This window comes from Leopardus geoffroyi, chromosome B3 (genome assembly GCF_018350155.1).
Source record: "Leopardus geoffroyi isolate Oge1 chromosome B3, O.geoffroyi_Oge1_pat1.0, whole genome shotgun sequence".
Lineage (NCBI taxonomy): Eukaryota > Metazoa > Chordata > Mammalia > Carnivora > Felidae > Leopardus > Leopardus geoffroyi.
The window spans coordinates 31,385,519-31,408,039 of NC_059337.1; the positions used below are offsets into that span (position 1 = coordinate 31,385,519).

General features: G+C 49.3%; 1 protein-coding gene across 1 annotated transcript; it reads right to left on the reverse strand.

The window, feature by feature from the left end:
* Positions 1 to 584: 584 nt before the first annotated feature.
* On the reverse strand, positions 585 to 22,165 carry SCAMP5 (secretory carrier membrane protein 5). The gene is made up of 7 exons (XM_045449043.1): positions 22,009 to 22,165; positions 9,900 to 9,963; positions 8,967 to 9,095; positions 5,306 to 5,462; positions 4,073 to 4,174; positions 3,528 to 3,645; positions 585 to 3,263 (listed from the first exon to the last, which is right to left on the reverse strand). Exons 2-7 carry the CDS (start codon positions 9,904 to 9,906, stop codon positions 3,069 to 3,071), a joined length of 708 nt encoding a protein of 235 aa, XP_045304999.1. The 5' UTR covers positions 9,907 to 9,963; positions 22,009 to 22,165; the 3' UTR covers positions 585 to 3,068.
* Between the last annotated feature and the right edge of the window lie 356 nt (positions 22,166 to 22,521).

Sequence of the window (22,521 nt, forward strand, 5' to 3'; positions counted from 1 at the left end):
TCCATGGGGAAGCATAGGGGCTAACCAACCAGAGGCAGGGAAGCCCTCTGAGGAGGTACTCTAGGTGAATCTTGAAGGATGACCAGAAGCTTAAAGTGCCAGCACAGCAACCCAAATGGAGGGCACAGCCTTGGCAAAGGGGAAGCAACATGAGAAAGCATATTGGGTACACTTCACTGCCTTCTTCATTCTCTGGCATCCAGACCCCCATAAGCCCTGTTTGTTGAGGCTGCTCAATCAGCTGCCAGTCTCCCATCAGTGAGACTTGAGGTGACCCCCTGTGTTCTATCCTTGCCCTTGTCTTGCAGCAACCATCTGGACCAAACCACCCCTCACCCGTTAATCCAGGCTTCTACTTCCTCAGGCAACTCAGAACTCCTCCTTCTAACAGGCAGGAGGCCTCTGTGGTAATTTCAAGGCCTACTCAAGGCTGCCTCAGAGAAAGAACCACAAACAGATGTGTGACTTTTGGGCCCTGGGAATGACAGGCCACAGACCCACTTGACCCACCCTACCTCCATGTCCCACAGCCCACAGTGAGGCTCCACACAGGCCCACATGAAGACACATGACGCAGCAGGACACACAGGGCCAAATGTTCCCCTTTATTATGGTTCACTCAGTTACCACAGACAGACATTAGCTCAGGCAGGTCAACTGCCAGTTGGACAATGGTCTGTGTCCCCCAGAAACAAGGAGGAGCAACGGGCACCAGCAAAATGCAAAAGCAGGTCACTGGCTGGCCAGACCTGAGGATTCCCAGAACTGACCTGGGCCTTCCTCCAGCACTCCTCCAAGACAGACCATCCAGCAGAGATAAATTCGTGCCCAGCCCCCACTTCTCATACCGGTTCCCACCCTAGGAAAGTGCATAGTTGCCTGGAGACGCAGCATCCCAGGGCCTGGACAAGCTGGGCCACAACCAGGTAGCAGGCCTTCCCAAGAGCAGAGCCAGGGCATGGCCATATAGGTCTGAGCCAGGAAAGAAGAGGGGCAGGTAGGACAACAAATCGACCACAGGTGGCATCCAACAGGAATGGGAACCACCACAGCCCTCCTGGAGCTACCAGAGACCAAGAGAAAGGGAACCAGAGGTCTAGGGTAGGGGAGAGGAAAAGTGAAGAAAACCTAGACCTAGGGTCTCTTTTTAGGTACTAGAGGCTTGTGACTAGAAGGCTCTGCCTTCCAGAGAGCAAATGGTAGAGCAGAGAGCCAATCATACTCTGGCCCAAGCCTAAAGGACCATTAGGAAGAGAACTTTCCAGAGCCCTTGGCTCCCCTTACAGAAAATGAAGTACCTGGAGCTCAAAGCTCAGATGGTACCTGGAAGCCCAAGTGCTGGGTTCCAGCCCAGAGTGACCAAGCTGGGTTTGGGTTTTCAGGCTAAACAGCCCAGGCACAAGGGAGGATGGAAAACAGGTGGCTGCTCCTTTGCTGAGAATCCACTCCCCTCCAGGCCTCAGAAAGAGCCAGGGCCTCCACCAGCAACATTTTCACGATGCTTAGAACAGAACAGCCCCACAAGACTTAAATCACCACCCTGCAAGGGAAAAGGAGTTCTGACAGGGTGAGGAGGGGCCAAAAACCAAGTCTAGTAGGCAGAAAGGAGCAAGTAATCTCGATTTGAAAAAAAAAAAAAAAAAAAAAAGCCAGAGGGCTTTCCCTCCCACCCGGTCTACCCTGAAATCCCATTCCAGCCATTCATTGTGCTTGTGGATAGGACTGAGCATGTGCTTCTTCCTGGGCCCTGACTTCAAGAGCCCAGAAGTGCTCTGTGACCAAAAGCAAGCTGGGGTGGGAAGAGACACCCTCTCCTCTCACTGGGCCCTGCCTGCCTTCTCCTCCAATCTTCCGTCCAGGCTCAGCCCTCTGAGCCTGCCCCTCTACCAGACCCAAACAACAGCTATACCTCCCAGAAATCCAATGGTCTTTCAGAGACACCTGGCACCTGCCCAATGGGCTTGGGCCAGCCAGATCTCCCCCAAAGACCAATTATTATTTGCATACCCTCTGCTCCAGCTGCACCTTTATACCCCCAAATCACCTGGACACCACCCAGCTCTTCAGAGAAGACAGTGGAATCTGCCTTCATGGGTAGCAGATGCCACCTAGCATGGGACGAGGAGAGTGACATAGGCAGAGGGGCTCAAGGGGACTCTGGAAAGAGAAGGAGAAGAAGCAGGACAGAGAAGAGAGGAGCCTTCCCCTGTAGGCCACACTCTGAGAATCAAGGAGATGACCCTGCAGTTCCACTCCCTGGGAGTCAGGTTCCCAGGTGGGCTCTGCATCTCCAGCTGCGTGCCCTCCCACGTCACCACTAAAGCTCAGCTCCTGTCTACTTCCTTGATCTGGGAATGGGCTCAGTCTCAGGAGCAGACACAACTGGCACACTCAGCCTTGGGGAAGACAAAGAAAAGCCACATGGGAAAGACAGAGACCCTGGGCAAGAAAAGAAGCCACAGGGAATCTGACACCAGGAAAAGAGGAGAGGAGAAGTGGGAGGTGGAGGAGACCAGATCAGAAGGAGCAAAGGAAGATCCCTGGCCTATCCCCACCCTCCTACCTACCACCCCCATGAGCGCTAAATACTGTTGCTTCCCAGTAAGACCAAAAGTGGAGACAGTTTCAGCTCATGACCCTGGGGAGGGGCCAGGCTTTCTGCTATGCCTCCCTGGCCCATAAGGGATCCCTGGGCCAAGGTCAGATCCCTGGTGGAGGGTGGGGGCTGGTTGAGTTCTAAACATACATCTAGCACCACAACAACAGAGACCTCCACTGTGTACTATTTCACAAGGGGACATGGACATAGCTACCACTGCACGGGACAGCTCCACGTGCAGCCCACAGCTCTCAGAGTTCTGACAGCAAAATCCAGAGGGGTGGGGAAAGGGGGGAGACATATACATATATATATATGTATATATATATATAACTCTGATTCTTTGTACAAAGTGGGGGAGGAGCAAAGGGAGGGGGGGAACCCTGCTTGGTCACCACAACTGACGATGTGGCTTGAGTCCCCATCCCACTGACCCCCCAGCCCTGCCCTCCTGGTAGGCGTGGCTGGCTCACATCTCATTGGAGTATGTGTAGTTGGGGGTGGCGGAATACTGAGTCTGCGGCTGATTCATGGCACCCTGGGCCGCCCCCATGGCTGCATTCTGGGCCGCCTGCTGCACGTGTGGGTTCTTCCATGCCCCCGTGGTCCACTCCTCCTGAGCTTTGCTGAAACTCCCCCCACTGCCCCGGTAGAATTTATGAACCTGTAGGAGGAGGAGCACAAGGAAGGGTTAATCAAAGGGAAGGGGCAGACCTTCCAGGAAAGACCTGGAAACCAGAGACAAGTCCCTGTAAAAACCAATCCTCCCTCCCACACCTGCCCTGTGTACTAGGAGCAAAGTCCACCAAGCCGTTCTAGAGTGAGTCCCTTGGAAGACCTCTGGGTCCTCCTGTAACTTGGAGGAGGGTCGTTACAGCTCGCAGCCCCTTCCCAAAGCCACCCTCTCAACCTTGAGGTGACCACATACCATGCTGAGAGCGATGAAGGAAAACACAGCCACAACCGTGAACATGATGGTGGGAATGAGCATCACCACTGCTGAGCCAACGTTTGTTCCGAAGAAGGAGATGGTGGCGATCCAGCCGCTGTAGGAAGAGGCCAGCTGTGGGGCTGCCGGCATGGTGACGGGTAGCCAGGAGCCACCCCACCACAGCCAGGAGCCATCTCAATGTCACAAGGAGGGGCCATATCATTGGATGCAAAGAGACCACCCAAAGGGCCTGTGTCAGTGGTTCAGAAGAATCCTTCCCCACGGCTCAGGACACAAGCTCCTCAGGCATAAGGCTTCTTTCCCTTGGGTTCTCCCATGATGCCTGACACAGCTTAGCACCCCCAAAAGCCACTGCGAGGTTCTCCTTCCCCTCTGATGCTATGGGTATGTCACTATGACAACTATACTACCCTGAATCCTCTCACAGGCTAGGCAGCTAACACAGAGAGGTAAACAATGGACACACCCGAAGTGCCACCCATACCAGCCCTGGGTCAATCCCAGACACCCCGGTCTCTTACCAGACTCCCCAGCCTGGGATGCCCACAGCCTGGATGATGCTGATGACCAGCTGGGCCATGAAGGTAAAGAAGAATGCCATGAAGCTGAAGGAGCTATCAGTCCTGCACCAAAGGAGATGACTCCCATCACCTGGGAAGAGGGCCAGGGCTTCCCTGCCTTCAGGACCCCCAAGCCCTTCCAAGTTTAAATGAGTATGCAACGGACAGAAGAGACCCAAAGGCCTTCATTGAGAGGCAAAAATGGGACAGTGTTTACAAGGATCTTTGCAAGTTTCCGTGTGTTAATCTTGTGCGTGCAACATTACACAGGGAGAGATCTCCTCATAAATGGACCCTCACAGTACATGGATGGTTGGCCTTATTGGCATAGAAATAGATGGGTTGATTATGGTAGGAATAAGTAACCCCATTGTCAAGGGGATGGACAGCCTTACTGGCACCAAGATATCTAGCTCCACTGGCACATGGATGGACATTCCTATAAGCTCAAAGACAGAAAGTCTCGTTGGTACAAGAATGGAACCCTACTGGCACCAAATAGTAGCCTAATTGGTATACAGTTGGATGCTCTGATTGGCAAAGACATCTGAGGCCTCATTAGCACTGAGATTGATACTCCACTGGCACCAAGACAGATAGCCTTGTTGGTACATAGATGAATAGTCCCATTAGCACCAAGACAGAAAGTCTGTTTTACACAAGGTAGACACCCATTGGCACCAAGAGAGTTAGCCCCACTTGTACATGAATGGGTGTTCCCTTTAGCACATTTAGCATCCAATGAGTTGGATGACATCATTAGCACATAGTGTCAGTAGTACCTGGATGACTGGTTCCATTAGCACATGGCAGATAGTCTACCTGGTACCAAATCAGCTAGCCCCACAGGCACAAAGACGGGCAGCTCCACCAAGACAGGTGGTCCCGTTGGCAAAACTTAACATACAGCTGCCTGGGGAAGGCAAAACTAAAATAGGCCTGATATCTATGTGGTGCCCACCCAAGGAAGTGAGAAAGTGAGGGGTGGGAAAGGAAGGAACTAAGACTCTTGACTCCCAGCACTGAGCTCTCAGGAAGCCCAAGTCCTACCTGGCAGTCTGAGCTGAGGGTGCAGAAGTGAAAGTGATTCTAGGGGGTGGTCAAAAAAAAAAAGTGAGAAAATATGTAGGGAAGAGACAGGGTAGATGGGCAAAGAGACAGGGCTAGGAGCTGGGGTCAGCACCAACAACTTACTTGAAGGCCTTGTAAATGGGCCGAAACCAGCAGACGTAGGAGCAGGGTGTGAAGAGGATGAGCCAGAGAAAGGCCAGGCCAAAGTTGGTGGCTCCCCCGCCTCCGATCAGCCACGCGAGACAGCCCACCAGGTTCACGGCCAGCGTGACGCTGTTCACTGCAGACCCAGGAGTACATGCACGCACAGAGACAAACACCAGACACACACACAGACACCCAGGCCCATGCAGACATATGTGAGCACCCAGACATGGACACACACACACATAACTCAACAGACCCACAATCAAACACATGGAAACAGCATATACACAGAGAGGTAGATACACACAAACATGCATGAAAACCACATTTACAGAGATTCACACCCACAACGCACATCAGTGAATACACACAGATACACGAGACACACATGCATACACACACAGAGGGAGTACAGACTGTAAGAAAGAAAACTGGAAGCTTAGACCAATTCCATTCCCCTCCCCACACCCACTCCTAGAGATCTGAGAAATCCGGAGAACAAAGAGTCTCCAGAGCAGGAACCCAGAGCCTCAGCCCAACAAGCCCCATTAAAGGGCCCCCAAAGCCTCCAGGTGGTAGAAATGCTCTTCTTATAAGAATGGCTTCAGCTGCTGGCCCTCCCATATTCACAGCAATCACCAAGCCCAAGGCACAGGAAACCCTTACATCTTCTTTTGCAAGGGGTCCAAAAAGTGGAAAGTAAAAGGCCTCATGGAAACATCTCTTCAAGCCATTGTACCATCTACCCTGCTCTTAAAATGGGGCATGCATTGGGGCGCCTGGGTGGCTCAGTCGGTTAAGCCTCCGATTTCAGCTCAGGTCATGATCTCACAGTTTGTGGGTTCGAGCCCCGCATTGGGCTCTGTGCTGACAGCTCAGAGCCTGGAGCCTGCGTTGGATTCTGTCTCCCTCTCTCTCTGCCCCTCCCCTGCTCATGCTCTCTCTCTCTCTCTCTCAAATAAATAAACATTAAAAATTAAAAAAAAAAAAAAAAATAGGGCATGCAGCAGTGGCTGGGATCTCAATCTCTATCTAATTCATTTCTTAGATAACTATTATGCCACTTCCTCCAAGAAGCCTTCCTTTACTACTCCAACTTTATTCATGTCCCATCCCTCTGACCTCTTTCAGACCTGGGCTGCTCTCATGCATGGTTTCCCAGGTACAAATCCCAGCCCATCAACCACACTAGAAGCTCTGCAAGAGCAGAATCCAGGCTCCCTCTCCTCTGTGTCCATATACTCTAGATGAACTCAGAATCACAGCATCACTGAGTCACAGCCAGCAGAAACCTCACACACAGGGCTTCTGACCTCGGTGCTCCCTTCCTCAAACGTTAAGTTGAGTCCCTTCAAGACTCCACAAGGATCTGCTGAATAAACAAAAGCAGGCGGGCTCACTCGTGGCCTCAAACACGAGACATCTGGTCTTGGTTTCTGAATAGAACCCTTAAGCATCTCAAGGGTTATATACATTTCCTTGGGAGCATAGCATCTGGCAGGTGCCTGGTGAGGACTTAGGAAGATATTTATAGCCCTTAAATCCAGCCCCTGGATTTTCTCAGGGGCAGAGTTCCCAGAGCTCAGGGTCAGGTGGGGCGCTCCCCAAGTCTGCTCTGACAATGCTGTCACCTGGGCACGAAAACCCATCTCAGGGCCCCTCCTAACACCCTGGAGCATTTCTTCCTGTCCACTTCAGTTGTATTTCCTCCATCTCTGTGTATTGCCCCCCAATTCCCCACAACTTTGGTGTTCTTACTGATTTTATTTGCTCTTTACATAGAACAGATATTAACTTGTTTTTATATTGGTTTATATCTCTCTTCCCAGATCCCATCTCTCTCCAGCTCCCTGGATCTAGTGCCTCTGTTGCAATTATTCCACTACCTCTTTGGAACAGACATCCATTGACTTGGCTACTCTCTCTCCAACCATCAGCTTTTTTCTATCTCCACTTCTCTCTCTGTCAAGCTTGGATTCCATAATTCATCACACTTTTTCTAATTCCCTCCCCTGCCTGGTCTTCTGATCACAGTCACCCTTGATGAACACAATGCCCACCTGCATCTGAGCTGAATGCTGCTAGAAAAGAAGGAGCCTACGGAGAAGCCCGGTAGGACTATGAATTCACAGCGGCCAACCCCAAACAGACCCTGAGCATGGCCCAGAAGTCTTCAGGGTCATGTGTCTTTGGATAGTGTCCTCACCCTCTGCCCACAAATGCTATCATTCTAATCCCACTTTCCTCAAAACTCCCATCCTCACTTCTACATCACATTTGATGGGAAGAAATAGAAGCCATCAGAGGCAACCTCCTCATTCTCTTCCCAACATCTACAGACCTTCTCATACCTGCCCCATCTCTTCCTCCTCTCATGTTACACAGGGAAAGATTCCTTCTCTGCCCAAAGGCTAAGCCAGGGCTTGAAACTGAGTCTGTCTGTCCCCACACTCTTTCTATCACTCCATGAAGGACCTGCTGCAAAGACAGCGTTCTTTACCACCTTCCTGGCACAAGCAATCACCTCCCCAAGTCAGCAGCTAAGTGCAGGCCTGACTCAAGGCAACATCACACCTGACACACCCTGCTGTGGTCACACTGCAGGTCTAAGGTACCTTGAGGCCAGTATCCAGCACAGGAAAACCAGCCTGCCCTGCGTGTACCTGCCTAAGAGGTACCTTTGACCAGCCTGGGCAGAGCAAAGTCCCATCCCCCTAAGATGACACTTTCCCACCAACCTGCCACAGCCCACCAGCAACTGGAGTCTTTAAACTCTGGATCTCGGGGCGCCTGGGTGGCGCAGTCGGTTAAGCGTCCGACTTCAGCCAGGTCACGATCTCGCGGTCCGTGAGTTCGAGCCCCGCGTCGGGCTCTGGGCTGATGGCTCAGAGCCTGGAGCCTGTTTCCGATTCTGTGTCTCCCTCTCTCTCTGCCCCTCCCCCGTTCATGCTCTGTCTCTCTCTGTCCCAAAAATAAAATAAACGTTGAAAAAAAAAAATTAAAAAAAAAAAAAAAAACTCTGGATCTCGACATTGTAGAACATCAGAACTCTAGATTCTTAGAGAAGTACAGACCGCACAACACAGAACTCCTTGGAACCACAGTGATCACTGAGCCAACACCCTCTTCCTATAAGTGAGGAACCTGTGGCTTAGGAAATAGGGCAACCAGCCCCATTTGATCTTGTATCTCCCAACTTCTAGTCAGTGCTTTTTTCTCTGAGCAGTTTTCCAAAGAAAGCAAGACAAATGTGGCTTTGAGACAAGGATTCCTCTCCGAATCCAGAATCCTGAGGTCCTGGCAGCCACCTGGAGAACCACTCCAGTGGGAAGGGGAAGGGAGAGCAAAAAGAGAAATGATGCTACAGACAGAGCCCCTCACCTAGATGCTCTGTGAATGGGAAGTGTAGGGAGAGAAGGGAGGAGAGGCCTAGATGGGGGGCAGGGAGGATGAGGGACACTAGGGCCTAGATGGGTAGTCAACCCATGAGCAGAACCTGCTGGGAGGTGGCCCATGCAGATGCTGCAAGGGTGAACAGCCAAGCCTGCAGGCACCCCACCTTGATGTCTGGCACGCACCAGCCGTCCTCCCTCCCCCACCCCGCCCCCGTGGCCCACCCCCATCCTACAGCACTCACACATCCAGAGGTAGTAGAGGCGCTTGGTCATGCTGAGATGCTGGGGAGGAATGTCTGCCTCAAAGTCTTGGTAGAAACATGGCTTCAAGGGGATGAATTTGGGCAATGGTGGGAAGTTGTTCACTTTCTCTGTGGGTGAAGCACATCACATAGCATCACCTTGAACGTCCCCCTCCCCGATGACCCAGTGTGATCACTCTTGCCCTGGTTTCAGCTGTCCCCCGGCCCCTGTGGTCACAGGCTACTTTGCTATCCCCACACAGCCATCCCTGCTTCCTCAAGTCTGCTACAAGGTTCCCAAAATAACCAAAGGCCCTGAGGCAGTGTTGCTGTCTCTCAGAAGAGAAACAATAAATACTGTCCATCAGGGGCACAGCTGCCTCCATGGTGGGGGAGCCAGTTCCAGGCAGATGAAGCAGGATGGGTAAGCCTGGAGACAGGAGTTCCCGTGTCCACTCCAATATTCATGTTCAGGAGCAAGTTACCACCCCTCCCAGGACCTCCGTTTATCCAGTCGGATAGGGCTTGAGCTAGATAGTCTCTAAAGGTCCTTCTAGCTCTGGCACTGTGTTTGAGCCTTTGGAAACCAAACAACTCAGAAATCAGAAGGAAAGGGTCTCAAGAGTATTAAAGAGCAATAGTGACAGAGGGGACAGGGACTGAGCCACCCTTGCTGCTTATCACTCAGATGGCCAGCAGGACCAAGGCATCAGGGTGCTCAATCTCTGGTCCCCAGGGTCAGAGATCTGACAGAGAGGTCGACAATGTCATGTTGAGGGTCTCAAATAGATAGCCTCGGGGGGAGACCAGGGAAAGCCTGGGGAGGACAGAAACAACTTGACCTCCAAAAACTAAAAGGGATAAGGAAACTAGGAAGGGGGCCACCCACTCTGTGCTCACCTGCATATCCTATCCACATGACCCTGTCCTTACCTGCCATGATGGCACGGGTGGCACCAGCTGGCCCAGAGGCCTGCCCACGCCTCTTTGTCTTGACCTGGAAGGAAAGAAAAGCCAGAGAAGGATGAAGATCAGGCCTGGCCCAACCCAGTCCCTCTCTCAGCCCTGGTAGGGCTAGAAGCTCCTTAGGAAAGACCTGGGCTGTAACCCCCACAGTGGGATGAACCCAATGGAGGCTGCTCCCACACTGAGCCACCAGCCCTCCTTCCAAGCACTCCTGCCCTTTGTTTGAAGGCATAAAGTCTATCTTCAGAAACAAACCTGGGAGGGGATTCCATGAGGGAAGGCAAATGACAGAGAAGGCCTGAGGAGACTAGAGACCTCTGAAAGAGAAAATTCTATTCCTTGACCCTAAACATGGCAGACCTGGCATCAGTCACAGGCTGGCCTCCCCACTCTCCTGCCTTTGCCTTCCGTCAGTTGTTCACTTACTGGGGATTTGTAATATGTTAGGCACCGGGAGACAGCACAATGTGGTTCCTGCCCTCTGCATGAAACAGTCAATAACCTGTGGAGTACCTATGCTAAAAGGGAAGGGTGGCCACCATGAAAATATGCACAGTATAGAGCAAGGTGATCTAACCCAGTGTGGGAAGTCAGGGAAATTCAATGTAAGCAGTGAGCAAAGACCTGAAGAATACAGAGGATTTGTCCAGAGCAAGGCAGCCTTCCAGGCACAGCAGAAGGCAAGCACAGACTCTGATGCAGGAAGAAGTCTCACACTTTTATGGGAAAGAGGGCGACCTTGGCCAAAGCAAAGAGTACAAATGGGAAGCAGCAGGAGTGAGACTGGAGGGGAGGTGAAGGAAGCAGGGAATGATTCTTGAGGCCCTTAGGAGGCAAGTTTGAAGGGGCTCAGAGGTGGCTCTGGGGAGTGGGGGGAGTGACACCATCAAGAAGACTTCCTGCCAGCTTAAACCACTGATTGCATGATGGTGGGCTATTAACTGAGATCTCCATCATAGGTAGAAACCAAAAGAACAGGCACAGGGTCCCAAGAAATACAAGAAGCTGCTGCCTTACAGACATGCTAAGTCCAGGGCTGTCTTGTGGGCATTGGGAATATTCAAAATCAGAAAATGGTCTATGACCAAGCACCAAGGTGATGCAACACTTAAAAGAGTTCTATAAAGCTTAAAAATAGGCAAAACAAGGGGAGGCTGGGTGTCTCAGTTGGTTGAGTGTTGGACTCTTAATTTCAGCTCAGGTCATGATCTCATGGTTCATGGGATCAAGCCCCATGTAGGGCTCTGTGCTGGCAGCACGGAGCCTGCTTGGGATTCTTTCTCCCCCTGCCCTCTCTCTCTGCCCTTCCCCTGCTCTCATTCTCCTGCTCTCATGCACTCTCTCTCTCTCTCAAAATATATAAATAAACAATTATATATATATATATATATATATATATATATATATATATATATAGGCAAAACGAATCTATGGTGTTAAAAGTCAAGAGGCAGGGAAACAAAAAATAAATAAATAAATAAAGTCAAGATAGTGTTACCATTGAGGGAGCAGGGAGCATAAGCTGAAGTATTGGTAATGGTCTGCTACTGGGTCTGGGAGCCGGTTACATAGTGTTGACTTTGTGCAAATTCATCAAGCATGAGATTACAATTTGTGCACTTTCCTGTGTGTTAGGAAATTAAAAGTTTGCATAAAAAACAAGAACAAAAACAAAAAACAAAACCCTCGTAGAGTTCCAGTCAAATTCCTCTGGATCCAACTAAAGGTTTGGGCAGTTATAATCTTTTTTATTTTCTTAAATGTTTTTATTTATTATTTTTGAGAGACAGAGAAAGAGCATGGGCGGGGGGGGGGGGGGGGGGGCGGGGAGTGGAGGCAGAGAGAGAGGGAGACACAGAATCCTAAGCAGGCTCCAGGCTCTCAGCTGTCAGCACAAAGCCCAATGCGGGGCTCCAACTCACCAGTGGTGAGATCATGACCTGAGCTGAAGTCAGACGCTTAACCAACTGTGCACCTAGGCGCCCCATAATCTTTTATTTAATACTTTTTTTTTTTTTTTTTTTAAGAAAGAGACAGAGTGCGAGTGGGGTAGGGGCAGAGAGAGGGAGACACAGAATCTGAAGCAGACTCCAGGCTGTCAACAGAGGCTGATGCAGGGCTCAAACTCATGAACTGTAAGTTCATGACCTGAGCTAAAGTCAGAAGCTCAACCGACTGAGCCACCCAGGCGCCCCGGGCAGTTATAATCTTTAATGGCCCCTTTGTGATATTAAATCAAATACCTATATAGAAACCTAACAACACCTACTATAAAAGGGAAAAAGATAGGCATGATAGAGGGCCACAAGAAATGACACCCTTGGGGCGCCTGGGTGGCGCAGTCGGTTAAGCGTCCGACTTCAGCCAGGTCACGATCTCGCGGTCCGTGAGTTCGAGCCCCGCGTCGGGCTCTGGGCTGATGGCTCAGAGCCTGGAGCCTGTTTCCGGTTCTGTGTCTCCCTCTCTCTCTCTGCCCCTCCCCCGTTCATGCTCTGTCTCTCTCTGTCCCAAAAATAAATAAACGTTGAAAAAAAATTAAAAAAAAAAAAAAAAAAAGGAAATGACACCCTTATACAGATGCATTCATTGTAGCATTGTTTGTAACACCAAAAGATTGGAAACAATCTACACATCAATAGAGGACTGATTAAATAAATGGTACAGTCATACAATGGACTGTTCTGCAGTCCTCTGCAGCTATTTTTTTTTTTATTTTTTTTTTAATGTTCATTTATTTTGGGAAGAGAGAGAGAGAGAGATAGAGTACGAGCTGGGGAGGAGCAGAGGCGGGGCGGGGCGGGGGTGGGGGAGCTCAGGCTCCAGGCTCTGAGCTGTTAGCACAGAGCCCAACGCAGGGCTTGAACTCAGGAGCCACGAGATCATGACCTGAGCCGAAGTCAGACACCTAACCGACTGAGCCACCCAGGCGCCCCGGGCAGTTATAATCTTTAATGGCCCCTTTGTGATATTAAATCAAATACCTATATAGAAACCCAACAACACCTACTATAAAAGGGAAAAAGATAGGCATGATAGAGGGCCACAAGAAATGACACCCTTATACAGATGCATTCATTGTAGCATTGTTTGTAACACCAAAAGATTGGAAACAATCTACACATCAATAGAGGACTGATTAAATAAATGGTACAGTCATACAATGGACTGTTCTGCAGTCCTCTGCAGCTATTTTTTTTTTAATGTTCATTTATTTTGGGAAGAGAGAGAGAGAGATAGAGTACGAGCTGGGGAGGAGCAGAGGCGGGGCGGGGCGGGGGTGGGGGAGCTCAGGCTCCAGGCTCTGAGCTGTTAGCACAGAGCCCAACGCAGGGCTTGAACTCAGGAGCCACGAGATCATGACCTGAGCCGAAGTCAGACACCTAACCGACTGAGCCACCCACATGCCCCTAATGTTTATTTATTTTTGAGAGAGAGAGAGCGTGAGTGGGGGAAGGACAGAAAGAGAGGGAGAGAGAGGATCTGAAGCGGGCTCTGCGCTGACTGCAGAGAGCCCGATGCAGGGCTCGAACTCACAAACCGAGATCATGATGTTAGCTGAAGTCAGATGCTCAGCAGACTGAGCCACCCAGGCAACCCCTCTCTGCAGCTATTAAAAAAAAAAAAAATAGTGATGTAGGGGTGTCTGGGTGGCTCAGTCAGTTAAGTATCCAACTCTTGATCTCAGCTCAGGTCTTGATGTCAAGCTAGTGAGTTTAAGCTCCACACTGGGCTCCACACCTATTTAAAAAAACAAAACAAAACATGAAGATCTTCATGATTACTAGTCATTGAAAAAATGACAGACATAAAACAGTCTAGACAAGACAACAAAAGATATAGACATAGTCAAAACAATATGCTACCTTTCATAGTAGAAAAAAAAAAAGCAGGCGAGAGGAGAATAAAAATGTTTTTTTTCCTTTTTACCCAATAATCCTACTCTGGTTATTTACCCACAAATAAGAAACAATAAATACATATGTCATTCAATGTGACACTATTTTGCAATAGCAAAATGTTGGAAGTAACCTAAATGCAACTGTTTGAATAAACTATGGTATATCATTCAATGGAGTACTACATAGATGTAAAAAGAATGGAGATGATCTCTATTAATTGCTGTGGAATGACTTCCAGGATATACTGTTAAGTGAAAAAAGCAAAATACAAACAAGTATAAATACTATGCTATCTTTTGTGCAAAAAGGGGGGGAAGGAGAAAGAATATACATACAAATTTGCTTATTTTTGCAAAAGAAGCACAGGAAAAGTAAACCAGACACTAAAAAAAAAAAAAAAAAAAAAAAAAATGGCCACCAAAAAAATGTGATAGAAGAGCTAGGATGAGTAGTGAGACTTCCTTGGGCAAAAATTTATACATACTTTGTACATATAATATCTTACATATTCAAAAATGTACACCAGAAAGAAAAGCAATTCTAAAAGTGAAATAAAATCAAATGAAGCTAACTGTACAGGAAATTGATAACAACCACATAGAAAAAAGAACTAGCCAAGTAACTTTATCAGAGCACTCTGTGTTCTCTTAAAAGGATACATCTCAAGGACAAAAATAACTGGAAAGAAACCTGAAGTATAAGCAACTTTACTGTTACTGTTGGTATAGTGTAGCAATGCTGAAACCTTGTCACGTGTACCCTAAGAGAGGACATATGATGTCCGGGGTTGATGTCGTTGGAACCTAGGTTCTCACTGTTAAGAGTTTGGAGAGAGAATACGCAATGTGGGAAAGTAAGAGCTCAGGAAAAACAAGTTTTTTTATACATGTTTCGGTATCATTACATCTTAGTATTATTATGGAAATAGTTTTTTTTAAGTTTTATTTATTTATTTTGAGAGAGAGAGAGAGAGTGTGCGAGTGCAAGCAGGGGAGGGCAGGGAGAAAGAATCCCAAAGCAGGCTCCAGGCCGTCAGCACAGAGCCCGACATGGGGCTCGAACTCACAAACTGTGTGATCACGATCCGAGCCAAAATCAAGAGTCAGACGCTTAACCCACTGAGCCACCCAAGTGACCCCGGGACATCTTTCTGAATTAAAAATCACGTAAATGTATTATCTGTTCAAAAATATAAATGGAAAAAACAAAAAAAGGCAGAAGAGGATGAGCTGGCAAAGAATGAGAAGGAGCAGCCACTGAGGCAGGAGGAAAACCAGGAGAGCATGGGGTCTCCAAAGCCAAGAGTAGACAGTAGACAAATATGACAGATGCCACTGCGAAGTCTGGCATGAAAAGAGCTGAACACTGAGGTGCATATAACACTCAAAAACATCAAGTCATCTGTGACCCTGCAAGAATTGTTTTGATGGCCATGGAGATGTGTGGGGTGGGCAGTAGAAGCCAAATTACAAATAGCTGAACAAACTAGCAAACTGAGAGTAGACACAGACAGCTCTTTGAAGAAGCCTGCCTAGGAAGAGAATAGAGATAGGTGAGATATGGGATCCAGAGAGGGCTGCAGCTGATGATTGTTCAAGATGGAAATAAGCTAGGGATGTGAAAGATCAAGGGAAAGGTTGCATTTACAACAGTCAGAGGTTAACCGGAAAAACAAGCCCCTAAAAAGGGGAGAAGCACGGGGTCAAGGAGGTGGGACAAGCCCCAAAGCTAGCAGATGGGAAGGAGAACATGATGCAAGCACGTACAGGCTTGAGACCCTGGAGAGGACAGTAAGAGTCCCCTCCTTGTATCTGCCTCAATTTTGATTATTGTATAGGAGACAGGATGGGGTTGAGAAGGAAGAGGTAAGTAGAACCCAGTTAAGTCAATGGACAATTACAACACAGCCTGAGAGATGCCCTGAAAGAACAGGTACAAAAAGCTGTGGGAACAGAGGAGCACCTCCCTGGTCTGTCCTGGAGGAGCCACAGAGAGCTTCAAAGAAGAAGCAATATCAGAGCTGAATCCTGAAGGATGAATAGGAGTCGGCCAGGAGAGGATAGGAAAGCAGGTGAAGGTCAGGAGAGCAACAGCATGCATATTCAAGGGATTGAAAGGGTAGAGCAAGAATGAAGCTCAAAGTGAAGGGAGGGAAGGAAAGGCAAAAATAGTGCTGAAAGGTAGGAGGGGCCAGGTCATCCTGGCCTTGAAGGCCACCGGCAGAATTTGGGCTTTATCCTCAAGAGCCTTGTGAGCCACTGAAATATTACATTCCTCTTCTTTTAAAATACATAGCCTTGGGGCACCTTGGTGGTTCAGTCGGTTAAGTGTCCAACTTTGGCTCAGCTCATGATCTCAGGTCATGATTCGTGAATTTGAATCCCACACTGGGGGCTCTCAGCACTGAGTCCACTTCAGATCCTCTGTCCCCCTCTCTCTCTCTGCCCTCCCCCACTCATGTTCTCTCTCTCTCTCTCTCTCCCAAAAATAAATAAATAGGTTCAGTCAGTTGAGTGTCCAAATTCGGCTCAGGTTGCAATCTCATGGCTCATGAGTTTGAGCCCTGCTTCAGGTGAGCTCAGGTCCCACTTCAGGCTCTACGTGGACAGTGTGGAGCCTACATGGAATTCTCTCTCTCTCCCTGTGTCTCTGCCTCTCACTCACTGGAGCTCTCTCTCTCTCAAAAATAAATTAACTTAAAAAATATATAGTAAAATATATGTATATAGCCTGATGGGGCACCTGTCTGGCTCAGTCAGTACAGCATGTGACTCCTGATCTCAGGGTTGTGAGTTCAAGCCCCACATTGGGCATAAAACTCACTGAAAGAAAGAAAGAAAGAAAGAAAGAAAGAAAGAAAGAAAGAAAGAAAGAAAAATAGGGGTGGGGGGTCACCTGGCTGGCTCAGTCAGCAGAGCATGCAACTCTTGATCTCACGGTTGTCAGTTCCAGCCCCATGTTGGGTGCAGTGATTACTTAAAAACAAAATCTTAGTGTCAGAGAACTAGAGACAGAGAGAGAGAGAGAGAGAAAGCCTCATTGTTAACTAATTGTAATTTAAATAAAAAGTAAAAATATATTTGTATAGCCTCACCGTTTTGTTTTTTTTTTTTATAAAATGAAAATATGTTGCTTTTTAGCTATGTATAAAAATATTTGCAAGTTATAAAAAACAAAGCGCACATGGTGCCAGGGCGGCTCAATCAGTTGAGCATCTGGCTCTTGACTCTGGCTCAGGTCATGATGTGGGATTGAGCCCCATGCTGGGCTCCGCACTGAGCATGGAGCCTGCTCAAGATTCTCTCTTTCCCTCTACCCCTCTCCCCTGCTCGTGCTCTCTCACTCTCTCTCTCTTTCTCTCTCTCTCTCTCTCTAAAAGAAATGTTTTTAATCTTAAAAAAACAAAGTGCATAAAGTTGAAAATAAAAGTTCTTCTAAACCCACCTTCTCAGAGGCCACCCCTTTAACAGTTTGACCTTTAGGGTTTTGTTTTTAATGTATATATTAGCATACATGACCAAAACGAGATCATTTGATACATGCTGTTTTATACCCTGTTTTTTTCCACTCAACAATATCTCTTGAAAATGTTTCATATCAATGAATACAGGTTATCTCAGTATTTTTAATGACTGATCAACTGGGTTGACGCTATCACGGCCATGAAGCAGGTGTGACAGGGGCTGATTTGGCAATTCAGAGGCCACAGTTTCAGGAAGTGGTGGGTGGGGTAGAGGCCAGCTGCCAAGAAATGAAAACAGGAGGAAGAGAAAGGAACAAGTCTAGCAGACTAGTTTTTCCAAACTTTTAGCTGAAATTTAAAAAAAATATATATATATGTTTTTTATTTATTTTTGAGAGAGAGAGAGAGAGAGAGTGAGTGAGTGCTGGGAGGGGCAGAGAGAGAGGGAGACACAGAATCCAAAGCAGGCTCCAGGCTCTGAGTGGTCAGCAGAGAGCCCGACACAGGGCTTGAACTCACGAACTGTGAGATCATGACCTGAGCCGAAGTCAGACACTTAACCAACTGAGCCACCCAGGCACCCTTGGCTGAAATTTTAAATACATACACACACACACACACACACACACACACACACACAGAATATCAGTGACAACATTGAAACACCATAAAGCAAAGAACGAACAGCCATCATCTCTGGGTAGTGAAATTAAAGTTGTTGGTTTTCTTTCTTTTTATCTTTATTTTCTAAAATTTCCACAATGGTCTCATATCACTTTTGTAGAGGACAAAGCAACAGGTTTACAACAGCAACAGCTGGAGGCGGACATAGGGTTAGAAAGGTTTATCCAGATAGAATACTTGAGCATATATATTTAGAAGCGGGAGGAAGGCGTTATGGAAAACAGTGGAGAGGCTGAAGATACAAGAGAAGGGAAAATAGCTGATGGCCAGTGGGACCTCAGAAGACAGAAAGGGCCAGCATCCATAGTGCAGAGTAGGAGCATTAGACTAGGAGCCCTCCTTCCCCTAGGATTTGAGAAATCCAATTCAAGAAATGGGGAAACATGGTTGCGGCTTCACCTCCCACATACCTAACCAACCACCCTCTCTGTGAGTAGAGTTTTAGGAGAGCAGTCCAGTTTGGAAAACTCCTCCCATGAAATGGAATGGGGAGCTGATGGGAAAAGGGGAAGGGTTTCTACAAGTAACGGAGGGACAGCTGAGGCTGTAGACCATGCTCTGAAGTAGAACCAGACTGCTCTGGTATGTGACAGCCCCCAGAAACTTCCACATTCTGAGTGTAGAATCCAGATTTGAGGGGTCTGCTGTTAGAGTGGGACATATTAGTAAAGTTGTATGGCTGTTGAGAGCACGGGCCAGTGGGCCATGGGGTCTTGGAAGGACATGGAAGGTGTGGGACAGAGAAAATGGAGATGTCAGAAAACTGGAGGTCTCCTTGAGGTCACAAAGCAGATAAAATAGAAGTTAAACTGTGCTTCAAGAAGACTGAAGCTTAAGATTTCAGAGGTAGTCACATGCCAATCATGACCAGACTCAAATGTGGCTGGTAGAAAGGGTAGTAGAAGGAGGCAATGGAGTGAATGACGGTGGTCCAGCACTAAAGTCCTCCACGAAAACAAAGAAGAGAGGTGTGTGTGCATAGGGGGCAGGTAATAACTCAGATTGTGGGAGACTCAAAGGAGGAGACTCTAACCCTGCTCCAGGCTGTCACCCAAAGGTGTGCCCATGGTTACAGAGAAATCAGTGTAGCAGACTCTGGATGACTCAGTGCAGGAGAAGCCAGAGGACAGAGCAAGACTGTTTCCTTTGTTAATCCAGAGAATTTAGGATTGGGAGGGCTGTGGAAGGTTAGGGTCACAGTAATGGAGGGCTCTAAGCTACCTTATTTCAGGGCTAGCCTCTGTGTGTGTGTGTGTGTGTGTGTGTGTGTGTGTGTGAGAGAGAGAGAGAGAGAGAGAGAGAGAAAGCCTGCAGTCACTGGTCTCTGCAAACCAAAATTCTTAGACTGCAAAATGGGAGAAGGAACAATCTGTTGTTCAACTGAGGTTTTCATAATATTGGATAGAGAGCTAGAGGGGTGCTACATACCTCCTAAAAATGTAGGTCTAAGGAAGCACCTCCTTAGTTATTTATAAGATAGCAAACACTACCTGAATTTTGTTCCAAAGAACCCAGACTGTCATTTATTCCATTTCTTACTACGAAGCTGGGAGGACAGAAAATCTTGAAGTGGAGAGAGTGAGGTCCATGGCAGAGAGAAGGGAGTCAAGCCTGGCCTCAGATCAGGCTAGAGACCTGGGGCTAGTTCGAGGGCTTCCTGCTTACCAGCCTTCCCTCCTATCTAGCATGAGTCTCTCATCCTTGGCTTAGTAATGGTCATTTTCTTCCCGCCTGTCCAGAGCCTATCTGCTAAGATGGAAGTTCCCCCCTCTTGCTCTACCTCTGGTCCCCTTATCCCACCCCAGACCCCACATCCCCAGCCCTGAAGTCCCAGAACTATGAATCATCCTCAGAAAACAGCACTCATCTGGCATTGCTATCACTGTCGTGTGATTACTCTTCAGTACCCGTGCTGATCCCGAGCCTGACATTCAAGGCCTCGTGTCAATCAGCTACAAACTTCCCAAACCATCACCTCTGCCTCTCCACCATAGGCTGACCTGCCTCTGACACAACCTAGTTTCACGCAGAAGATCATGTCCAGCCACCTCCTTGGCCTCCAGTGCCCCATAACCTGTCACCTCCTCTAAGTCCTACTATTTTTTCACATCCCACTTCTTCTGGGAAGACTTTCCAGACATCCCTGCTGCACATCCCACTGCTTAAATTCTGAATCTGTTATTGGGCAGCAAGTGCTCACTCATTCTCATCCAATCTCTTCCTCACTCCCTCATGGATGAGTATTCCAGGAGGGATGCAGCACAGCACAGCACAAGGATGCAGCACAGGGCAGGGCACAGAGCACAGTCAATCCCTGTTCTTGCTTAAGATTTGAGTACCCTCCCAAGGGGTGAGAGTGGAGTGCCTGCTGCCCTCCCCCCAGTCAGGCTAAGCCTACAACCTCTGTCAACCCTGCTCTACCACACTTCCTCCTGGAAACTTTCAGAGATTCCAGGCTGCCAGCAGGGAACAAAGTGGAGTCAGTAGAGGAAATGCTGTGGGGAGGGGGAAGAGGTGGGGGGAGGGAGCAGGAAAGGAAAAGTTAGAAGAACTGGGAGGGACACTCTAAACTAGAACAAGTCCCTTCCTCAAGGGAGGACAGTACTTAGTCCTGTTACTTCTTCCCCAGAGAAAAGTGCTGGCAAAGAGCTACCCAAGAGGGGAACCAACTTGTTCAGAGGTAGTCAATTAGCCAGGGAAAAAGTGAAAGAAACAGCTACAGAGCCCAAGGCCCCTATCCAGAGCTCTCCTCCCAGGATCCCACTAACTCTCCACAGGTTTGCTACACCAAAAACTCTTTCTGTGACCTATTACCAGAGACATCCTTTCTCAGCTCTAGGGACCTTGCCTTCAGGCTCACCAAGTGAGCCCAGGTTAAATTTAAACTAACAAGATTTGTATAGCCCCAAACAAAATCTGTCAGTCATGCTCCTACAAGAACCATTTCTCTTTCAGAGCCCTGCCCCTGTGCAGGTAGAACAGGTAGGGCACAGGCTGCAAAATTCTCCAGACTTCCACCACCCCGTGGGCACCTTCACATGGCTGGGGTCCCAGGGGGGCCTCCCCAACAGCTGTGCTTAGTTCCCACCGCTTTGCCCATACCACTCCCAGGGAATGCTCTTTCTTCACTCTCCCCCATCCAAATCTCCCCTCCCCCCAGAAGTCTATTCACTGGCTCTCGCCTCCCTTTCTCCTTATGTCCCTGGGAAAGTCTGCCAGGCCCTAGCTGATTTCCCCATCCCGGAGCTGGGGCATTACCGGTTTGAACCGCCAGAGATTGTGATGAATTCTCAGTAGAAATCTCTACTTGGTTTCCCCAACCCCCAGAGCAGGAGCTCCCTGAGGTAGGGGCTGGGATGGGTTCCCAAACGCCTCACCCCCACCCTCATAGCCAACTCCTGCCAATATTGGAATGAGCTACGTCCTGCGTCCCCAACTCACTACCCCAAAACCCTGGTGGAGCCCAGGCTCAATCAAGCCAGTGTACCCATCCCCCATAACCCTTAGGCGGCTCGGACCCGCCGACTAAAGGTCGGGAGAGGGACAGGGGACACAGCCTGGGTCCATCTGCAGGGACCTCTTGTGAGAAAGGACCCAAAGGAGGCCACTGTCACCCCGTCTCCAGTCGCCCCCATCCTCGGCCATGTGCAACATCTCCCCCACCCCCCGACAGGGGGAAGAGGCCGGTTTCCAGGGAACACCAGGTGGGGCTGGGGGAAAGGAGGGCCCAAGGCCCAGGCTCCAGAATCCAGGGGTCTGACGTCACCCAAGACCCAGGTTCCCTCTGCGGGAGCTGGGAATGGGGATGGTGGGGGTTAGAGGGACCTGGAAGCACCTGGGGCGCTCTTCCCCTGCCCCAATCAGGGAAGGTCACCTCGACTCCCCACCTCTCTAGCAGCTCGGCCTGCCTGCCCCTGCATGCAAAGGTGAAGCGTAGGGGGTACAAAGCTGGATAGTGGGTGACCGCATCTCGCCCTGCGCCCAGCTTCCCTGGAAATCCCTTCTCCTGGCCTTCAGGCCCAGGACTCACCCGCCGCTGCCGTTCGGCTGCCGAAAGGCCGTCGCCCTGCTCTGCGCTTCACCCAGCGATGCGGCGCGGAGCCTGCCGCGAGCCGCTCCGGGGCTGGGGGCGGGGAGCGCGCGCGCGCGCTCCTCCTGCCGGCTCCTCACGCGCCCGCGCCACCCTCGCCCGAAGCAGCAGCCGCTCTCGCGAGACTGCCGCGGCACCTCTAGGGCCGCTCCTCCCGCGCTCGCGAGAAGGAAGGCCTGGCCACCCCCGCACCTTACAGGAACTGTCCGAGGTGCTAAGTTCCCAGGCACGGCCGATCAGGTGGTTGGTGGGTACAAAGAGAACAAGAATACATGGAGAACTAGAACGTAGAGAAAAAGAACCAAAGATGGGAGCCTGGTACCAGCAGCCAGAGCCTCAGCTTACAAGTCTGTAAATTGGGAAGAATAACCTCCCATGCTGACCCCAGGGGCTGCTGGGACGTACCAGAAAAGAGGAGAGAGAAAGAGCTTTGCGAGCAGGATAACTGATGAA